At 42.4% G+C, this 17,542-nt stretch overlaps 1 protein-coding gene across 4 annotated transcripts in view; it reads right to left on the bottom strand.

The window, feature by feature from the left end:
• The window catches only part of ZDHHC2 (zinc finger DHHC-type palmitoyltransferase 2), a 66,415-nt gene extending 49,732 nt beyond the window's left edge, over nucleotides 1-16,683 (bottom strand). For 2 of the 4 annotated variants that reach the window (XR_005371588.1, XM_038560248.1), the window contains exon 1: nucleotides 16,507-16,683. Coding sequence is in view for 2 of the 4 variants with exons in the window: in XM_038560248.1 (XP_038416176.1) it covers nucleotides 16,507-16,633 (127 nt within the window). In the remaining 2 variants the exon portion in view is untranslated. Of the gene's footprint in view, nucleotides 1-5,312; nucleotides 5,390-16,155; nucleotides 16,255-16,506 lie in introns of those variants that run through there. The other 2 variants (XM_038560249.1, XM_038560250.1) reach the window with 2 other exon arrangements.
• Between the last annotated feature and the right edge of the window lie 859 nt (nucleotides 16,684-17,542).

The raw sequence follows: 17,542 nt of genomic DNA, 5'->3' as shown, positions 1-17,542 counted from the left end.
GTGCATTTTCAGCTTGCAGGAATGCTATAATTTTCTAGAGAGTGTCATGTGAAGTCAGGGGGAATAAATTGCTGGAAGACTTTTTGAGTGTGAATAAGAAAAAAAAACAACAACCCTGCAAGTGAATTACAATGTGGGCAAATTAATACAAGAAAAACTAAAAAGTGACTTTTAAAGTATATTTTCTTTCCCTACCCATTCCAGAGATTTTATTTATTTATTCATGAGAGACACACAGAGAGGCAGAGGGAGAAACAGGCTCCCTGCAGGGAGTCTGATGTGGGACTCGATCCCAGGGTCCCGAGATCACCCAGCTGTCCCCCTGTCCAGGTTCTGATAGAGCCTGACATGCACCAGATTCTCAGTAAGAGGAGCTGCGTCATATGGAGAAAACTAGGACTTGCCAGGTGGCTTGATGCATTCCTCCTGCCTCTAACCCAGAATTTATATCTAACAAACACTCCTGAACTAAAGTATATACTAGAAATTATCAAACAACCACTCAAGATGGTTGAGGAATCGCTGGAGAACTTTCCCTGAAGGATGGCACAACACAACCTCAAAGACAAAAATGAACCACAGTAAGTCAGGCAGTATAAACCACATAGAGGAAGTCTCTTACATAAGAATAGGTTATGGTCCAAAAGATTATGCAAGGCATTTGTCATCTGGGTGGTTAGGCCTCCATACTGGCCACCAAAAGCTTTTCTAATGCATAACCCGCCTGGAACAATATTGCAAAACTGTAAATTAACATGTTATAAAAATTAGCTATTCTGTGAAGGAAAGGCTTTGGAGTTTACAAAATCCAAACTCATCGCCTTTCCATAGCAGGCATTCATACATATTTTTAGCAAAGACCCCTGGATTCCTCAGCTTGGGAAAGCACCACAGACTGAGTGGCTTAAACACCACACAGCTGTTTTCTCAGTTCTGGAGAAGAGAAGTCCAAGAACAAGGTGTCACAAGGATTGGTTTCTTCATAGGCCTCTTTCCTTGGCTTGTAGAGGACCGTTTTCTCCCTGTATTTCACATCATTTTATCTCTGTACATGTCTACGTCCAAATTCCCTCTTGTAGAATACCAGTCAACTTAGATTAGGACCCACCCTCATTAACCTAATTATTTTAATTTAATTATTTCTTTAAAGGCTCTGTCTCCAAATACAGTCATATTCTGAAGTCCTACAGGTTAGGATTTCAAGCTATGGATTTTGGGAAGACACAGTAGAGTCTATAACACTCCCCAAAATAAGACTGAAGCTTGAGCAGGGTGAAGGCTGGTGGGGTTTAGAGGGCATCACAGGCCAGGGAGGGGCAGGAGGCAGACGTCAGGGGGTAAGAGAGAACTAAAGGAAGGAACAGTTAATTGAATGCTTACTATATGCTGATGATTGTGCTAAATTTTTCAAATGTTTCTCTCATACAGATCTTACAGCAATCTGTGAGGAAGGTATTATCACAACTTTAAAAGTTAGGACGACAGTCTTACAGAGGTAAAATAACTATTCTAACGTTATTCAAGTCATAACATATGGAGCTAGGATCTAAATATAAGTCTGTCTGACTCCAAAATTCTTTCAAGGATTCCATGTGGTCTCCCAAGTTCTGAATGCATCCCCCAGGGCTTCTCTGTCCAGGGCAGCCATTCCTTCTTTGTTGCCATCACATAATCCTGGCCTGTTTAATATCATGCTACCACCTGTTACTTCTGATTTGGGATGCAGGGTTTAAAATGTCCTCTTTGTCACCCCTTCTCCAGTAACCTAGAAATCGATCATTTTACAAACTTTGAATACAAAAAATTAAAATATTTGGTCAGATTGGGGTGCCTTGTTGGCCCAGTCCACTAGGTGTCCGACTCCTGATTTCAGCTCAGGTCATGATCTGAGAGTCCTGGGATTGAGCCCTACATCAGGCTTCACACTCAGCAGAGTGTCTGCTTGTGATTCTCTCTCTCTCCCTCTCCCTCTGCTCTACCCCCCCTTGCATACTGGCATGCTCTCTCTCTAATAAATAAATACATCTTTAAAAAAATATTTGGTCATATTTCAGAACAGTACTTGAAGTTGGAGTTTTGTGAGCTCCCAATTCAGTAATTAGGAAGGGAACAGAGCATCAGGTTCCTGGGACAAGAGTGAGATGATGATATAGGAAAGATTAGGAGATGGGAAGGGGGTTTGCTGATCTTACTCCTGAACAGTAGAGGGAACAGTGTACAGGCTCCTAAGGTACATCTCCCACGTGTAGAAACTGGCAATAAAGAGAGATGGACCATTCATCTGTCCTGATATGGTGATCTGTAATTCTTACAGTTATCAAGATCTTCTAAGTTAGAAATATTTTTCTCTCTCAATAACATGTTTTAGCAACGTGACCAAATCATAGCTCCAAATATCTAAGAAGCTCTACTCTATAGAAACAGTGTGAAACCCAACTTGTCCAATTGAAAGCTGAGAATCAGCTTAAATCATTAAGAATGTGTGTGGGTCTTTCAATACATCATTTTTGAAAGGGAAATTAAAAAGCTTTGTCTCATGATTATGGCTCTGAAAACTCACTGCCACTTTCCCCTTGGCAAAGGCCAAGGCAATTCCTGAATCAGTAACTGTACTAAACAGTGCCGTGAAATACGGACATATGACCTCAGGGCTGGTCTTAGCGTCCTCATTTCACAGCTTACTCAATGGAATCCTATAATCCCTCTGTCTCAAATTAAAACAGAAGAGATTCCCAGGGCCAGCAAGTTGTGCGGATTTCAGTGCAGAGGAGTTTACCCATTCCATGAAATAGAACTGTGTGGTTCCTCCCTCTTTCACACATGGTCACAATCCACTCAGATACCTACAGTGCCTGGATCTTTTCAAGGCCAACTGCCTACCTTTCTAATTGCAGATGCCCTTCTCTGGGTTGGAGCTGAAAGGCATGACCAACTCCTCTGAGCCATGCAAGTCTGTAGTGGACGCTACACCCCTAGCAACGTTTTACCTGGTTCCCATATGCAGGTTGTCTGCTATGAGGGAGAAAGTCAAACAGGGGTTTTAGATCCTGAAAATATTTCCCTCATTAATCAGAACTAGAGTTTTAGAATTGGAGGGGCCTTAATGATTACACTGCCCAATGTAACTATCACCTTTCTTACACAGGTATGTACATATTTATTTATTGGTAGCAAGCAAAAATGCCACTTGTATTTTGTTTCTTTCAGCATTTAAAGATGTACATGGTAAAATGGAAACAATTTTTGTAGTATATTTTTTAGTGTCATTGTATCAATCTCATTATTTGATATACTCAGAATAACCAGAGAAGATAATACTAGGAGTGCTTTCTTCTTACTCCCAAACATTGGCTGTCTGATTAGGTAGAAAAATTAATGCTTCTCATCTGCTTTTCCAAAGAAACAACTCTGAAAAACCTCCCCAGGCTAGCGCTACATGCCGAGTACTATATGACCAGGGTACATATTGCAAAGCACATATAATACAAAAATTAGGCCAATATTTCTAGGTTTGTGTAAAATACTTGGCACTTAGTGTAGTACCCCAGAGGAAGGAACTGTATAAAGCTGTAATTCCAACCTTTTTGCCTCTGATGTTCATCAGAAGAGAATTTACAGTAGCACCCCTGAAGGGATAAGTCAAAAGATTTAAAACAACATTAGCATAGCAATAATTACTGCAGTATCGCACTGGGTCACAATATCTATTAACACATGCAAGGGTGTCAAACTGGGTATCATCCTTCTATACGGAGACCCTGGGAAGTACTATCTTCTTTTGTAACTTTACTGTCACATACTCATGCAGGAAACTCACACACACAATCTTCCTTTGATCTCAGCTTGAATTAGTGTTCTCCTTCTAATGTGCAACCAGTCATACCGTTGCACTACACTGCTTTTACCTACAGCACTGGCAGTCTGCCTGACAGTAACTGCAGGAATGTATATTCCATTGCAGCAGATTTGGTATAATTTGATATAATCATAAGCCGGCAGCCTCCACACAGAGAAGAAGCGTGTTATTGCTCCCGCTATATGATACAGTATATGACAACAGTGCAGTATTATACAAATACCACCTAATTATATGGTAGATGGATTCATTAACGTTAAGTGGGAAGTTCTAATATTTGTGTTCAGAATTGAGTAAGAGACATCAATATTTGGACTGAGTCTCTTCCTCTGTTCATTGTGTGAGCTGCATTTCGTTTTACTGCCTGGATCTCTCCCCAGTTGTACATACTGATTTTTGCTTCTGTTTGTAAATCATTTTCACTAACCCCAGCCCTGCAGACAACACAAATGCCTTGCTATTCATTGGTGAATTGTGTAGTCCCTGTACTGTGGATAAGGAGCTAGTTCAGGATTAATACCACAGGTTACTGATGCATCCACAGAAACACATGTGTTTCCCCCACTTTTCCCCACCGGCTCCTGTTTGCCAAGTGTGTGTACCATTGACACTCGTGAATGTGTTGCTCTTTAAAAAGATGCAATTTGGGCAGCCCAGGTGGCTCAGTGGTTTAGCGCCGCCTTCGGCCCAGGGCGTGATCCTGGAGAGCAGGGATCAAGTCCCACGTCGGGCTCCCTGCATGGAGCCTGCTTCTCCCTCTGCCTGTGTCTCTGCCTCACTCTCTGTCTCTCATGAATAAATAAATAAAATCTTAAGGGCAGCCCCTGTGGCTCAGCGGTTTAGCACCGCCTTCAGCCCAGGGTGTGATCCTGGAGACCCAGGATCGAGTCCGATGTTGGGCTCCCTGCATGGAGCCTGCTTCTTCCTCTGCCTGTGTCTCTGCCTCTGTGTCTCTCATGAATAAATAAAATCTTTAAAAATAATAAAAAATAAAATCTTAAGAAAAAAAAAGATGCAATTACTGCCACTTAGCAGTAGGGTTCTGGTTACTCAAGAACTATTGCTGAGTTTTAGACTATGTACAATAGGCCAGCAGCTCTCAGCATTTCTGTGTTCGGCATACCTGATGACCTGTGTTTCATGAGGGACATGCTCCCCAGTAATAAAGGCCACCTCATGGGCAAAATAGGATTATTCACAATTCCCTGACCACCCACTTTCCTGCTGCACCATAAAAGGACAAGGCAGTTAAAAACTGTTACAGTGACATTGGGATGGACCTGACAGATGCCTCTGGAAACCTTCAAATTTGGATGTTTACAAGGGCATACACAGACTTCTCTGGAATCACACTTTCATCAAAAATCAACTGTTGCAGGAAAACTGTCTGATGATCCCTAAAAAAATTAAACCTAGAATTACCATATAATCCAACATCACATTTCTGGGTACATACCCATAAGAATTGATCTCAGGGACTTGAACAGATGTTTATCTGCACAACCATGTTCAAAGCAGCATTATTCAGAATAGCTGAAAGGGGGAGACAACGTAAATGCTCATCAACAAATGAAAGATAAACAAAATGTGGTGTATACATACAATGAGATATTACGGATCCTTAAAGGGGAATGAAATTCTGACACAGGCTACACCATGGATGAACCTTGAAAACATGCTTAGGTGAAATAGACACAAGTGTACAAATATATAATTCTACTTCTATGAATTACCTAGAACTGTCAAATTCACAGATACAGACAGTAGAATAGGGTTGCCAGGGGCTCAGGAGGGGAGAATGGGTTTTATTGCTTCATGGGTACAGAGTTTCAGTTGGGGAAGATGAAAAAGTGCTAAGATGGATGGTGCTGATAGCTGTACAGCAATGTGAATGCACTTAATGTCAATGAACTGCACGCTTAAAAATGTACACAGAAAATGGCAGATGGCTAGGGGCATCTAGCTGGCTCATTAGGAGCAGCATTTGACTCCTGATCTTGGGGTCATGAGTTCGAGCCCCACATTGGGTGTAGAGATTACTTTAATAAATAAAACTTTTTAAAAAATGGCAGGTGGCCAAAATGGTAAATGTTTATATTATATATATTTTGCCACAATAAAAAAAATTAAAAATCACTTTCTTTAGAGCCTTTCCTCAAACTGACAAATTATAGCAATATTCAACTTGACCTAAAATTTTCTTTCCTACCTTTGGTTATTTCCACAGTCAAGTGTTTTGTGTGTGTGTGTGTGTGTTTCCTTTTCCTTAATCTTTTCAAAAAAAGGAATCTCAGAAGTGGTAAATAGAGAAAAGTCTCTGTAAGATGTAGATGCCTGGCTAGGCATTTCCACTGAAGTGCTTCATTCATGAGCCTTCCCAGATTCTCAATGCCTGGGTTTCAAAAGAATTTTTGTCAAGGCAAAATGACAAATTCCACTCCTTCTTGACCCTTCCAGTCAGTAGGAATCAGAGGAAACTGGGAATGTAAAGGGCCTTGGGTATTCACTTCATATGTGTATCTGTCTCGGAATGATAGCCTTAACTCAAAGTTAAATTATGCAGCATACTCTATTTGAGAAAGGTTGGGGCAAGAAAGAGGGAGCTGAAACGTTTTAGAAGGCCTTTCTTTTTTTAATCTAAAAGGGATTTAAAAAATGTCAGCACATCACGGGGAAATTTCAGTTATCTGAAAATTATTAAAATGGAATTTGAGTGCTTTATGCACATGTATTTCACTTCTTTCTTAGTGATTATTTTTATACTAGTGCTAAGATTTAATATACTCTATTGTAATTGTTCTTTTAAATTTTCAAATGGATTATACAATTAATTTTATCTCAATCCTTATTATAGATGATTACATTTCCAAATCCAGAAAGAAAAAAAAAAAAAAGTAGCTGATTGTTGTATTTGTGTATCAGTTTGCTAAGGATGCTATAACAAAGTGCTGCTGAAGGCATGCGACCTAAAGAAGAAAATGTATTTTCTCACAGTTTTGGAAGCCAGAAATCTGAGATCAAGATGTTAGCAACTTTGGTTTCTTCAGAGGTCTCTCTCCCTGGCTTGCAGATGGTCATCTTCCTCCTGTGTCTTCACCTGATCTTTCCTCAGTACCCATGTCCAAACTTCCTCCAGTCATATGGTGCTAGAACTCATCCTAATGACCTAATTTTAACTTAATTGCTCTTTAAAGGCTGCATCTCCAAACACAGTCACATTCTAAGTTACTGGGGGGTAAGTTTTCAACATAAATTTTGGGGGGCAGGGTGGGGAGATTCAGCCCATAACTTGAAACTATAAAAATATTACAAGCTTGTTTGCGAACATCTGAGTGATCAAATAATGAAAAGGTAAAATAGAGGCACCTGGGTGACTCAGTAGGTTAAGCATCTGGGTTTGGCTCAGGTCATGATTCCAGCATCTCTGGCTCCAGCCCCAAGTCAGGCTCCACGCTCCCTGCTGAGCAGGGAGTCTGCTTCTCCCTCCCCCTGCTCTTGAGTGCACACTCTCTCAAATAAATAAATAAAATCTTTTCTTAAAAAAAAAAAAAAAAGGTAAAACAGATAATGCTCTCATAAAGGCTTCATGTTCTTCGAAGATTAAAAATGTCTACTTGGGCTCACAAAAGGCTCAAAGTTCAGCTGATATTCTTTCATTTAAGAAAAGTAAGTATTGAATACTACTATGTGTCATCCTCTGTGTCAGAGCTACAATATTAATCAGACATTGTCCCTGCTCTCATGGACTTTTCTGTAGATTATCTTCGTATAATGAAAAAGTTAAGCTTGCCTAATAGAGTAAAGCCTTTTTTAATTTGGATTGGATGATTTCAGATTTCCCAGCAACCCACACGCTGGTATATATGCTTCTTTTGGATAAACCTTTTCAATTTGGAGTCTGCTGAGTAGTCAGTAATACATCCAAAATAAAAATTCAATATCCACACTGTTAAATTCTCAGTCCTCATTTGATTGAACGCATGAGTCTATTTGTTGATTCCCACCTCCTCCTTGAGCCCCCCTTCCTCTCCAGGCTTCAGGACACCATATCCTCAGTTCTCCTCCACTTCATGCTGGTTCCTACTCACCTTCTGAACTCTCAAAGTTTTGTCTCTGCTCACTTTCCATTTATTCCTTTGGGGGGACAAATGTATCCAATTGTTCTTGAAATCCATTTGTATGCTGAAGACTCCCCAATGTATTCCTCCAGTCCTGACTCTTCCCCCAAATGCCAGTTATAAATGCAACTGCTCACTCAGCATCTCTATTTCAACATCAACATGCCCACTACTGATCTGAGGTCACCTCGTTCTACCCAGAACTTTTCCATCTTAGCTGATCGCCCTCCTTCCAGGTGTTTAGCCCAAAATACTGGAATCGTTTTACAACTCATGAAAGTCTGTCTGGAAATTCTGTGGCCTCTGCTTTACAAGTGCATCCAGAATCTGACTACCTCTCATCACTTCCACTACCCTCACCGTGATGTGACATATCATTTTTTCTCACATGGAGTGATGGAAGTAGCCTACATTACTCAGCAGTAGGAACGATCTTTTTAAACGTTAAGCCAAAGCATGTCACTCTAGTGCTCTACATCTTGCAATGGATCCTCCTCTCATTCCAAGGAGAGCTGAAATCTTCACAATGGCCTAAGAGGCACTATACAATTTCTACCTTTCTCTATCTCTTTGACCTTGTCACCTACTTCAATTGCCCTTGGCTGAAAATGCACTTAATTCTTGGATTTTGTAATTATTTGTTAAAATGCAAGTTTTTCGGGGGGGGGGGGTGTTATTATGAATCCCTACTCTTTACTCTCCTCCAAATGACATTCTGCCCTTAGTTGTTGGCCTTTTGGAGGTCCCAGTCCTGGAATAGGCTGCATTTCATTAAAACTACACTATGATCAAAACCTTGACTAAGTCAAAGTGATTTCTGTCCTTCACCCCTTCACATTAACTGACCTCTCTGGAGATGCCCCCACAAGTCATAGTTAAGCACATCAATCTCTTACTTCCTTTCTTCCTAAAACATGTCATATGGAGTTGCCTACCTAGAAAGAAATTCAATCACAGATTAGCTCCTGCAATTCACAGCAGGTGAGTTGTAAGTGGCATCAGGCGTTTCTCATAACAGCTTGACATCAGCTGTTTTGGAGCAGGCTGCTCTTCCCACTTGTACCCCCAATGTGAATCACATGTACAGTATAGAGACCATATTTTAAGTCACACCATCTTTCATCCCTACAAATTTGGTGAAAAGCCACACTTCACATTCAGCTACCTACCACTGTGAGATGACCCTTGGGGCCCCAAAATGATTGAGGACAGACTGCAGTCTGAGTTTTAGACACCTCATTCTAAACATACCCTTCAAATACAATGAAAATCCAGTTTTCACATAATACAATTAACACAGAGAAACTTGATTTTACCTCTATATAAGAAAATATACATCCATGACAAAGCATTTTAGTTTTCCAAATTTCACTGAATTATAATTAAATAAGTCTATAAAGTTCTTGGAAATAAACTGCTTTTTTACAAGGATTCTATCTATTATTAGATGATCATGAAGATAAGCTGCATTGAAACTACTGTATTCTTTGGATGTTGCTTTTAAAGGATGCTTTTAAAAAAGGATTTTTATTTATTGGTGTTGGTTTTGTTGATGCACTCCTCTAGATCATTCTGCTCCTCCAGGATGGCAATGCTAGTGAAAAATAAATAAATGCTAGGAATGCTTAATTTACACTTCACAAGAGGAGAAATTTCAGGATACCATGAAAAAATACTGGCAAAGACATAAAAATCATCTATAAAAGCACTGCTCCTTCATTTGCATTTTTTAAATGTAATCAACAACATATCTGAAATGAACTACTGTCAAGTATGCATTTTAGAGTGCAGAGAAGTGCTAAGATGATCAATGCAGCACATATTTTTGCTCAAGAGGACCTCCCAAATAAAAATGGATTTTGTAACATTTCTAGGCACTAATATTTATAATTAAATTTCAAAGTTGCAATCAGATAAAAAGTCAAATTAGGAAAAATGCTACACAAATGTTTCCAAATGTGGCAGGATTTTGAAAGGAAAAATTTCAAGCAATCATAGCTTGTTACCTTATTGCTACCATATGCTTCTTAAGAAATCAGGTCACTTGTCTCCTCCTGCTGCCCTCACCCCACCCCCTGCCCTCCAAATTCCACCCTTTTGCACTCTCAGCGTTTGACTGAGATAAAAATTAAGACATGACAATAAAGCTACCCTTAAGGGAATTATAAGATATTTCAACAATTTTCTAATAGACTACTAAAGAAATTAATTCAATTATGTTCTAGCTTTATTATTAGTTCCCTGTGGTATCTCTAAATGGTAATATGAAATCATACGGTTCCACATAATATTAAGAATGTCTTTCTAAATGATCTTTCTTTGGAAAACTATTTTTCCAACAGAGAGCATTAAGGATCTATGCCATGTTCTAATCTATCACTTTGCAAGTTAGATATTGTATTTCTATGGTCATGACACACAGTGCTGGAGTCTCGGGAGACTCATGAACTCACCACTTCCAGGAGAAAAGAGGGCTGAGGGATGTGATATAACCATCAAAATACATGAAATCAGCAGCATAAACTATAAAATATAAGTCATGGGTCCTTTTTTTTTTTTTGAGATGAAAAAGCACAAATTTCCCAAAAAGATGAAAAATAAAAACAAAAACATTAACGAGAATCCTCATCCATGCTAATCTCTGGTGGGATGTGTGTGTGTGTGTGTGTGTGTGTGTGTGTGTGTGTTTTTTTTTTTTGGTCTTCCTGGCATTTCTCCCTATGATGTAAGCCAAAAAGATCAAACACCTGCTCTTGCTGAACCCTGTTGCCTGGAACATGGGCACAACAATTTCAGCTCAGCCAGCTGATGCTCCTGGAATCATCTTTACAAGAGTCACAGTAGCTGCAGCGCTCTGTGATGGCCAGCCACCACAGCAGCAGCTCTTACCAAAGACCATTCCTCTGGTATAATGTCCGCTTCATTTCATCCACCTTCTCTCGGTTTTTGCCTATTTTCTAAGCTAGGTTCTCCAGTCTTTCCATAGATTCAATGAGTTGTTTTCAGGAAGTTCTCTGCTTCCTCCATTTCACCCACCAAATCATAGGCCCTGAACTGGAAGCTGAGTAAAAGTTGCCCTGGCAGCAGGTAAGGAAGGTGGGGCTGAAACAGCCAACTAGTTCGTAGCAGGAGCAAAAATTGCTGGTTGTAATCTTACTCTAAGATATTTACATGTGGTATGATTTATAATATAATTAGAAATTCATTACTACTGAGGTGCTCTCCATCAGCTCTTTTTACCTACGTCATTGATTATTCTTTTATGCTGGTCCAGCAACCAATTCACAGGCTCCTAGCAGTGGGGTATTTTGTTTTCCATTTCTGCTTTCCTGCCTCTTCGCTGTGGGAGTGGCATTCCGAAAGGGAACAACTCTCTCTCCTTATGCCAAAGCTGGACAGAAGGTTTCAGGGTTTTTTCCCACCACTCCAGAGGTAGTTTTTTCCTTAGCTATTAGGATAAGATCTCCATTATGTCTTCCTCTAAATCACCTCTGTGGGAAAGTAACTGGCACAAAACAGGATTCAATAAATGCTTTTGAATGGACCTTCCCCAAACCCTTCTAAGCTGACTTCTTTCTAACCTTGTGGAAATGCACCCTCTCAGGAGACAATTAATTATCGTGATTTAAGAAACCATCCCTTTGGCTTCTGCTTAATTACTGGAAACACTGGAGCACATATTTAATTTAATGGCATGGATGACATTCTCAGTAGGCATTTGAAAGCAAACTTTCTATAACAAGTTTTAGTTTAAATTGAGTTTTTACTACTGGATCCTGCTCTTTCACTTACTTACATTACCCAAAGGCGTGTTCTTATATTAAAACACTGATCTAGTAAGACTTACTAAAATCACAAAGAGATCAATTCATTCAATAATTATGGAGCACCTCTGCATGCTAAGCACTGTGATGATTGTTTGTTGTCTCTGTTATATAAGATACGTTATCTCTAATAAGATTTAATAGCAAACAGTAATGCTGCATTGTCCAATATATCAAAAGAAAAAGAATTCTCTGACACACTAAATGGAACCAAGAAAGCATTAAGCAGAGTCTTCTCTTCCCCTGCTTTCCTGGGAATCATTTAAATTAAAGTCAAATGGCAGCACAGATCAAGAATTTGGAGCATATCATCTCTTATACATTTGAATTTCAGATTTGATGAAATGTTTTTATCCTCCTTTCATATAATTTAAAATCTTCAAAATATTTGAGAATGTCAAGAAGTCACAGAACTGATATATTCTGAATCATTACTGTCAACAAGAAATGATTTCTAAGTCATTTAAGACATTAAACATTTACATCAATTTTCTTTGGCTCAGTTATCTTCTATGTCATCTAAAACTATTTTGTAATTATGGAGAGGTAACACTTGTATTCCGAAGATCATCTGCCTGTAGTTTTTTTTTTTTTTTTTTCAAAAGAAGCTTTAATGTCCTGGAGATTTTTTTAAATGATAGTTTACCAATAACAAGAACACACTTCTATCTCTGTCTAGCTCAAGTTCAATTCATAATGGAAGGTAATTCACTGCCCCATTCAGTCTCCATTCTTGAGCTTGCAATGACCTTGAGTTAATGGTAGATCGTAGGTTAACGGTATCCAAGCTTTGAGATTTTATATATTCTATCATTAAGGATGTTTGTTTAAAGGAAGGAAAACATAACTGTATCTCTCCCAAACTGATCTCAAAGTATGTAGATTAGCTAATTTAATTCTTGAACATCTTCAATAATCACTGTGGTACATAAGAAATTGCAATCATTTTTGAGGATTGTTTATTAACAAAGACTTGCAAACCTGTGAGCAAAACTCCAATATTCTAATGGGCTCGCTTAACATACTCCCAAGTCAGCAATCTATTGCCTAAGGGCTAAGTCCCACCTGCCAACTAGTTATAAACTTCACTGGAATCAGGTCACACCCACTTGTGAAGGTAACTGTCTACAGCTGCCTTTTTGCTACAGCAGCAGAGTTGAGTGGTTGTAACTATGTGGCCCAAACTCTAAATCATCCTAAAATTCTGAAATCATTTTGTAAAGACTGTTAGCTCACTTTTAGTGCTGTGTTAACTCTTACTCAGCAAAAACAAAGTTTAACAGACTTGCTAAATAATCCCATTAGGCTAGAGAGATTTAAGAGGTTTGAAGGGAAAGAGAAACAGACATTTTAACATTCGCACCGCAGCAGCTGAAGTCACAGCTGACACCTTCACTGGTTCATTTGGAGAAAGAACACAGATAATCTCTAAGCTTGTCAAGCTTCATGGTGGCTTCGAATGCCTCAAGTAAAGCCATAAGCAAACGCAGAACCACATGAGTACACAATGATTAAGAACTGTTTCATGGCACCTGCCTCAAGTGAGGGCGGAAAAGTCATACGTTTTAGAAAAATGTAAGCCAAAATGGTAAAACGAGGGTAAGGGGGAGGTTTCTTGTACTATTCTTGAAACTCTTCTGTAAATTTGAAATTATAACAAAATAAAAAGGTAGAAAAATAGCTAAGACAACTTTGAATGTTAGCACTTAGAAGGGAAAACTTCAGTTACCGTGGTCAACAAGCAAAGTTAACGAGGTAACTGCCATAATGGGCTTGTAAAACATATGAACCATGTCTAGTGTGTCCACTGAACCAAGGATGATGGAGACTGCAACTACCTTTATTCCAATTCAGCATCCTAAAGTACCATCTTACAAATTTTACCCTTCAAATTTACCTAATTCAAATTAACTAAAGGCATCAAAAGATGGATAATACACAAAAAAGGCTGGGGTGGAGAGAGAGGGAAGGAAGGAGGGAGAAATAATATGAATAAAAAATCCTAATCAACAAACATGTTCTGACTGTTCACAAGTATTAGCAGACCTCTTTTATCTTTTCTTTGGTAGACTGGAAAGAAACTTAACCAAAAGACTTGACTCTCATACAACATATGTATACCCCATATATTTTTATATATAAATATTCCAAGAAGAGAGATGACTTTATAATTTCATTAAATACAACCACTAAACAAACATCATGCTAACTGAAAAAGTGCCTAGAGAGCCACACACATTCACACTGTTAAATATAGAAACTAACTGTAATGAGAATCATTATCTCCAGTTTCCAAGGATACCAGGATAAGCACTACTCCTAAATTGCAGTTCATTCAGCAAAGGGCACAGAGTAATTTACATTCAGGGTCATCCTCAGCTGACAGCAGATGTAAAAGGAGGACTAGGGTAAATCACCCTGTTTATTCTATTTCTATTCTGTTACCTATTTCAGTTTCCAGTTACTACCATGCTCTGGTCCCAACCCTGGCCAATGTTTATAGGTGAAATTTGGAAAATCTGATTGTAGATAGCAACTTCCAACAGAAAAGGAATCCACAAAGGGCAGGGCAGTCTGAGATGTGATTAATGCAGGGGAGGGGTGGGGGTGGAGGTAGGGAAGGTTGGCATTCCCCTTTGCTTTGTTTATGGAAAGGAGAGGAGGCTGGTTTTGTGTCTGTCATACTAGTACCATCTTTCCCAGGGCTTATAAAGGAACTGTTCAGTTCAACTCCCTACTCAACCAAGGCTATCTAGCCATGCTATTAGAGCTTACTATTCCTAAACTGCCATAGTGTCTAGAATGAAATTTGTTTTCAATTTGTCCTGCCTTCTAGACTCTACAATCTAGACTTTCACATGATCACTGTTTCTATAGTAATAAAAATATAAAAACTACTGTCTGACAACCTCAGAGATATTGCCTCTGTATCATCTATTTGTTTATTCAGGGCCATTTATTGATTGCTTTCAACGTGACAGGCATCGTACAGGCCAGATAGGCAGTGAGTGACAAGAGGTGATACGAGACTTCACTTTTGATCATCAGGGAAATAACAGGCCATGTCACTTAGGCAGTTTAAACCCACCAATTCAGGTGATAAAGATTTCACAGATGCTTTAGATTTATCTTAAATTTCCAGAAAGAATATATATAAATGTGATCCCAATATAACTGTGACTTTCTATTTATTCTTTTCTCTATTACTCTTCCTCTATTACCTATCTATCCAATACAGAAAAACCTCCCGTGTAACACTTTACCAGGATAGAGGTAGTTGCAAGGAAAGAAAAGCTCTGCCTGCCTTCATAGGCTTCCTCCTGATGAACATGAGACAATGTGCCAGGCTAAGCTTCTTAGCTTAATGTGATGATCTAGGAAAATAAACTCCTGTTTTGATAATCAAGACTTCCATGATTTCCCTCTTCTGAAAAAGGCTCAATAGCTGAAACTGTTCATTGCTTTTAAGAGGGAGAACCAATGCAATGCAACAAAGGTTTCTAGTAGTTATGTAATGTATATAGTATATCTCAACAAGACCAGCTATTTTGATAGTAACAATAATACAAAAAACTAAACCATGTTTTTGAAAACTTTCTATACATTTTAGACCTCAATGTAACATATTTAAATAATATGATGATTTGAGGGCAACTCAATCCTTTTTTTAAAAAAATAATTTCTTTTGTACTAAAATCATTTTCAATTCAATAAATCAATAGTATCACATTTAAAAACTAAGTTAAAAGTGATGTCAGTAACGACTTGGGGGCATTATAATGATACCTATTTCTTACAAGGAGCAACATTTTGAGGTAAGATGGCTTCAGACAAGATTCCACGTCTGAGTTGAAGTTCTGAAATGCTTTAGTTAATAAGATTCAACTAAGCAGGCCACTGTTTAACATTTCTCCTTGTCCCACCCGAAGCTAGTGCTCAGTAGGGCAAAAACATAGACACTTAGATGAAATACCAAACACAAAAAGCATTTACAAGTCACTGGCAGAAAGGTCATCCTGTTTTAACACACATTCCGATAGCATAGATTGGCTTTCACAAACCTCTGAAGGTGGAAGCCTGCTCGTGTGAAGGAACATAATTAGATTCCCTAATTATGGACACTCAATCCCCCCCCCCCCATCTTCAGCACTGACAGTACCCTACTCACCAGTTCAGGACCTAGAACTTGGACCTGAGCCACCTTGGCTCTCTGGATGAAAAAAAATGCTCCTATAGTCACCTTTTTTTTTTTTCTTCCCCTCCCCTATTACCGGAACATCTACATTACGGGTCCTGCGTATTGCATGTGTCTTCAGAAATACTTTCCAAGAGCTCCCCCACCTCCGCCTCCCGCTACCTGGAGTGTACCACCGGCACCCCCGATCACACGCGCTGCAAAGCCGCCCCTGGGCGCTGCCACAAATGTCCAAAAAGTGGCTTAAGGACAACGGGAGGAGGCGAGCTGGGCCCCGGAGGCCGAGGCCGAGGCCACCCCCCCCCCCCCCGCGCGGGCCCCGGCGGCTCGGGCGACCCTGGCGCGGAGGCTGCGGGCTGCGGGGCGGGCGGGCGTCCCCCGAGCGGGCCCGCGAGGCCGGGGGTGTGGCCGCGGGGGGCGGGGGCGGGGGCTGGGGCCGCGGGGCCGGGGCCGCGCTCTCCGGGCAGGGTGACCCCTCCGCCGAGCGGCGTCCCGGGACCGGGGGGCGCTCACCTATGCACAGCTGGACGGCGTAGGCGTAGTAGGACCAGCCGAGCAGGAGGCTGATGAACACCACGGGGACCCAGTAGAGCACCCGCCGGCACCGCCGCCTGACGCTGCCCGGGCCCGAGGGCGCCATGTTCCAGCCGCAGGCACCTGCCCAGCTCCGCCGCCGCCGCCGCCGCCCGCGGGCCTGGCTCCGGGGCGGACTGGCCGCGCCCCGCGTGCCCTGCGGGACCGACCCGGGGGCGGCGGCCGGGTGCGCTGCGGCCACTGCCGCCGCCGTGGCGCTAAGTCCCCATCCCGCAGCCCCACGCCGGCGCCGCGGGGTCCCCGCTGCTCAGCCCGGTGGAGGCGGCGGCGGCGCTGGGAGGGCGGGGGAGGGGGAGGGGGAGGAGGGGAGGAGGGGAGGGGAGGGGAGGGGACGAGGGCGGAGGGGGAGGGCCGAGAGGAGGCGGCCGGAGCCTCCGCCCCGCCCCCCCCCCCCCCCCCCGCGGCCCGCTGCGCCCTCGGGCGGGCTTCCCGGGCGCTCCCGCCCCGCCCCGCCCCGCCCCGCCGCGGGCACCGCAGGGACGCCCCCAGGGGCCTGGAGGCGCCCCCTCGACCCTCCGCCCCCGCCCGGGTCCCGCGCCCGGATCCGGCCCCGGGCGCCCCTCCCCCAGTCCCCGCTGGGCTCCCCGTCCCGGACCCGGCGGCCGCACTGCGCGCGGGGGGGGGGGGGGGGAGGACCGAGCCGGCATGGGGCGCACGCGACGGCATCTGCCGAGGCAGATAGGGAGCCCCCGCCCCGCCCCGCCCCGCCCCGCCCCGCCCCGCCCCAGAGGCGCGCCCACCGCGAAGTCTGCGGGCTGCCTCGGGCCCCTGCTCGGGGTCGCGGTCCTCGGGCGGGGGCAGCGGGGCCCCTGCGGGGGGCGGGGGGCGGGGGGCGGGGCCACGAGGCGGGGCGCACCTGCCCCACCGGGCCGCGGCGTGCGGATCGCGAGGTCTCCGCGGTCACAGCCCACAGGACTCCCGCTGGGAATTGGGGCTCTTCTGTTGGTTCCTCGGT

The sequence above is a fragment of the Canis lupus genome, chromosome 16 (assembly GCF_011100685.1).
Source record: "Canis lupus familiaris isolate Mischka breed German Shepherd chromosome 16, alternate assembly UU_Cfam_GSD_1.0, whole genome shotgun sequence".
Taxonomy (NCBI): domain Eukaryota; kingdom Metazoa; phylum Chordata; class Mammalia; order Carnivora; family Canidae; genus Canis; species Canis lupus.
This window is presented reverse-complemented; position numbering and strand designations above follow the sequence as displayed.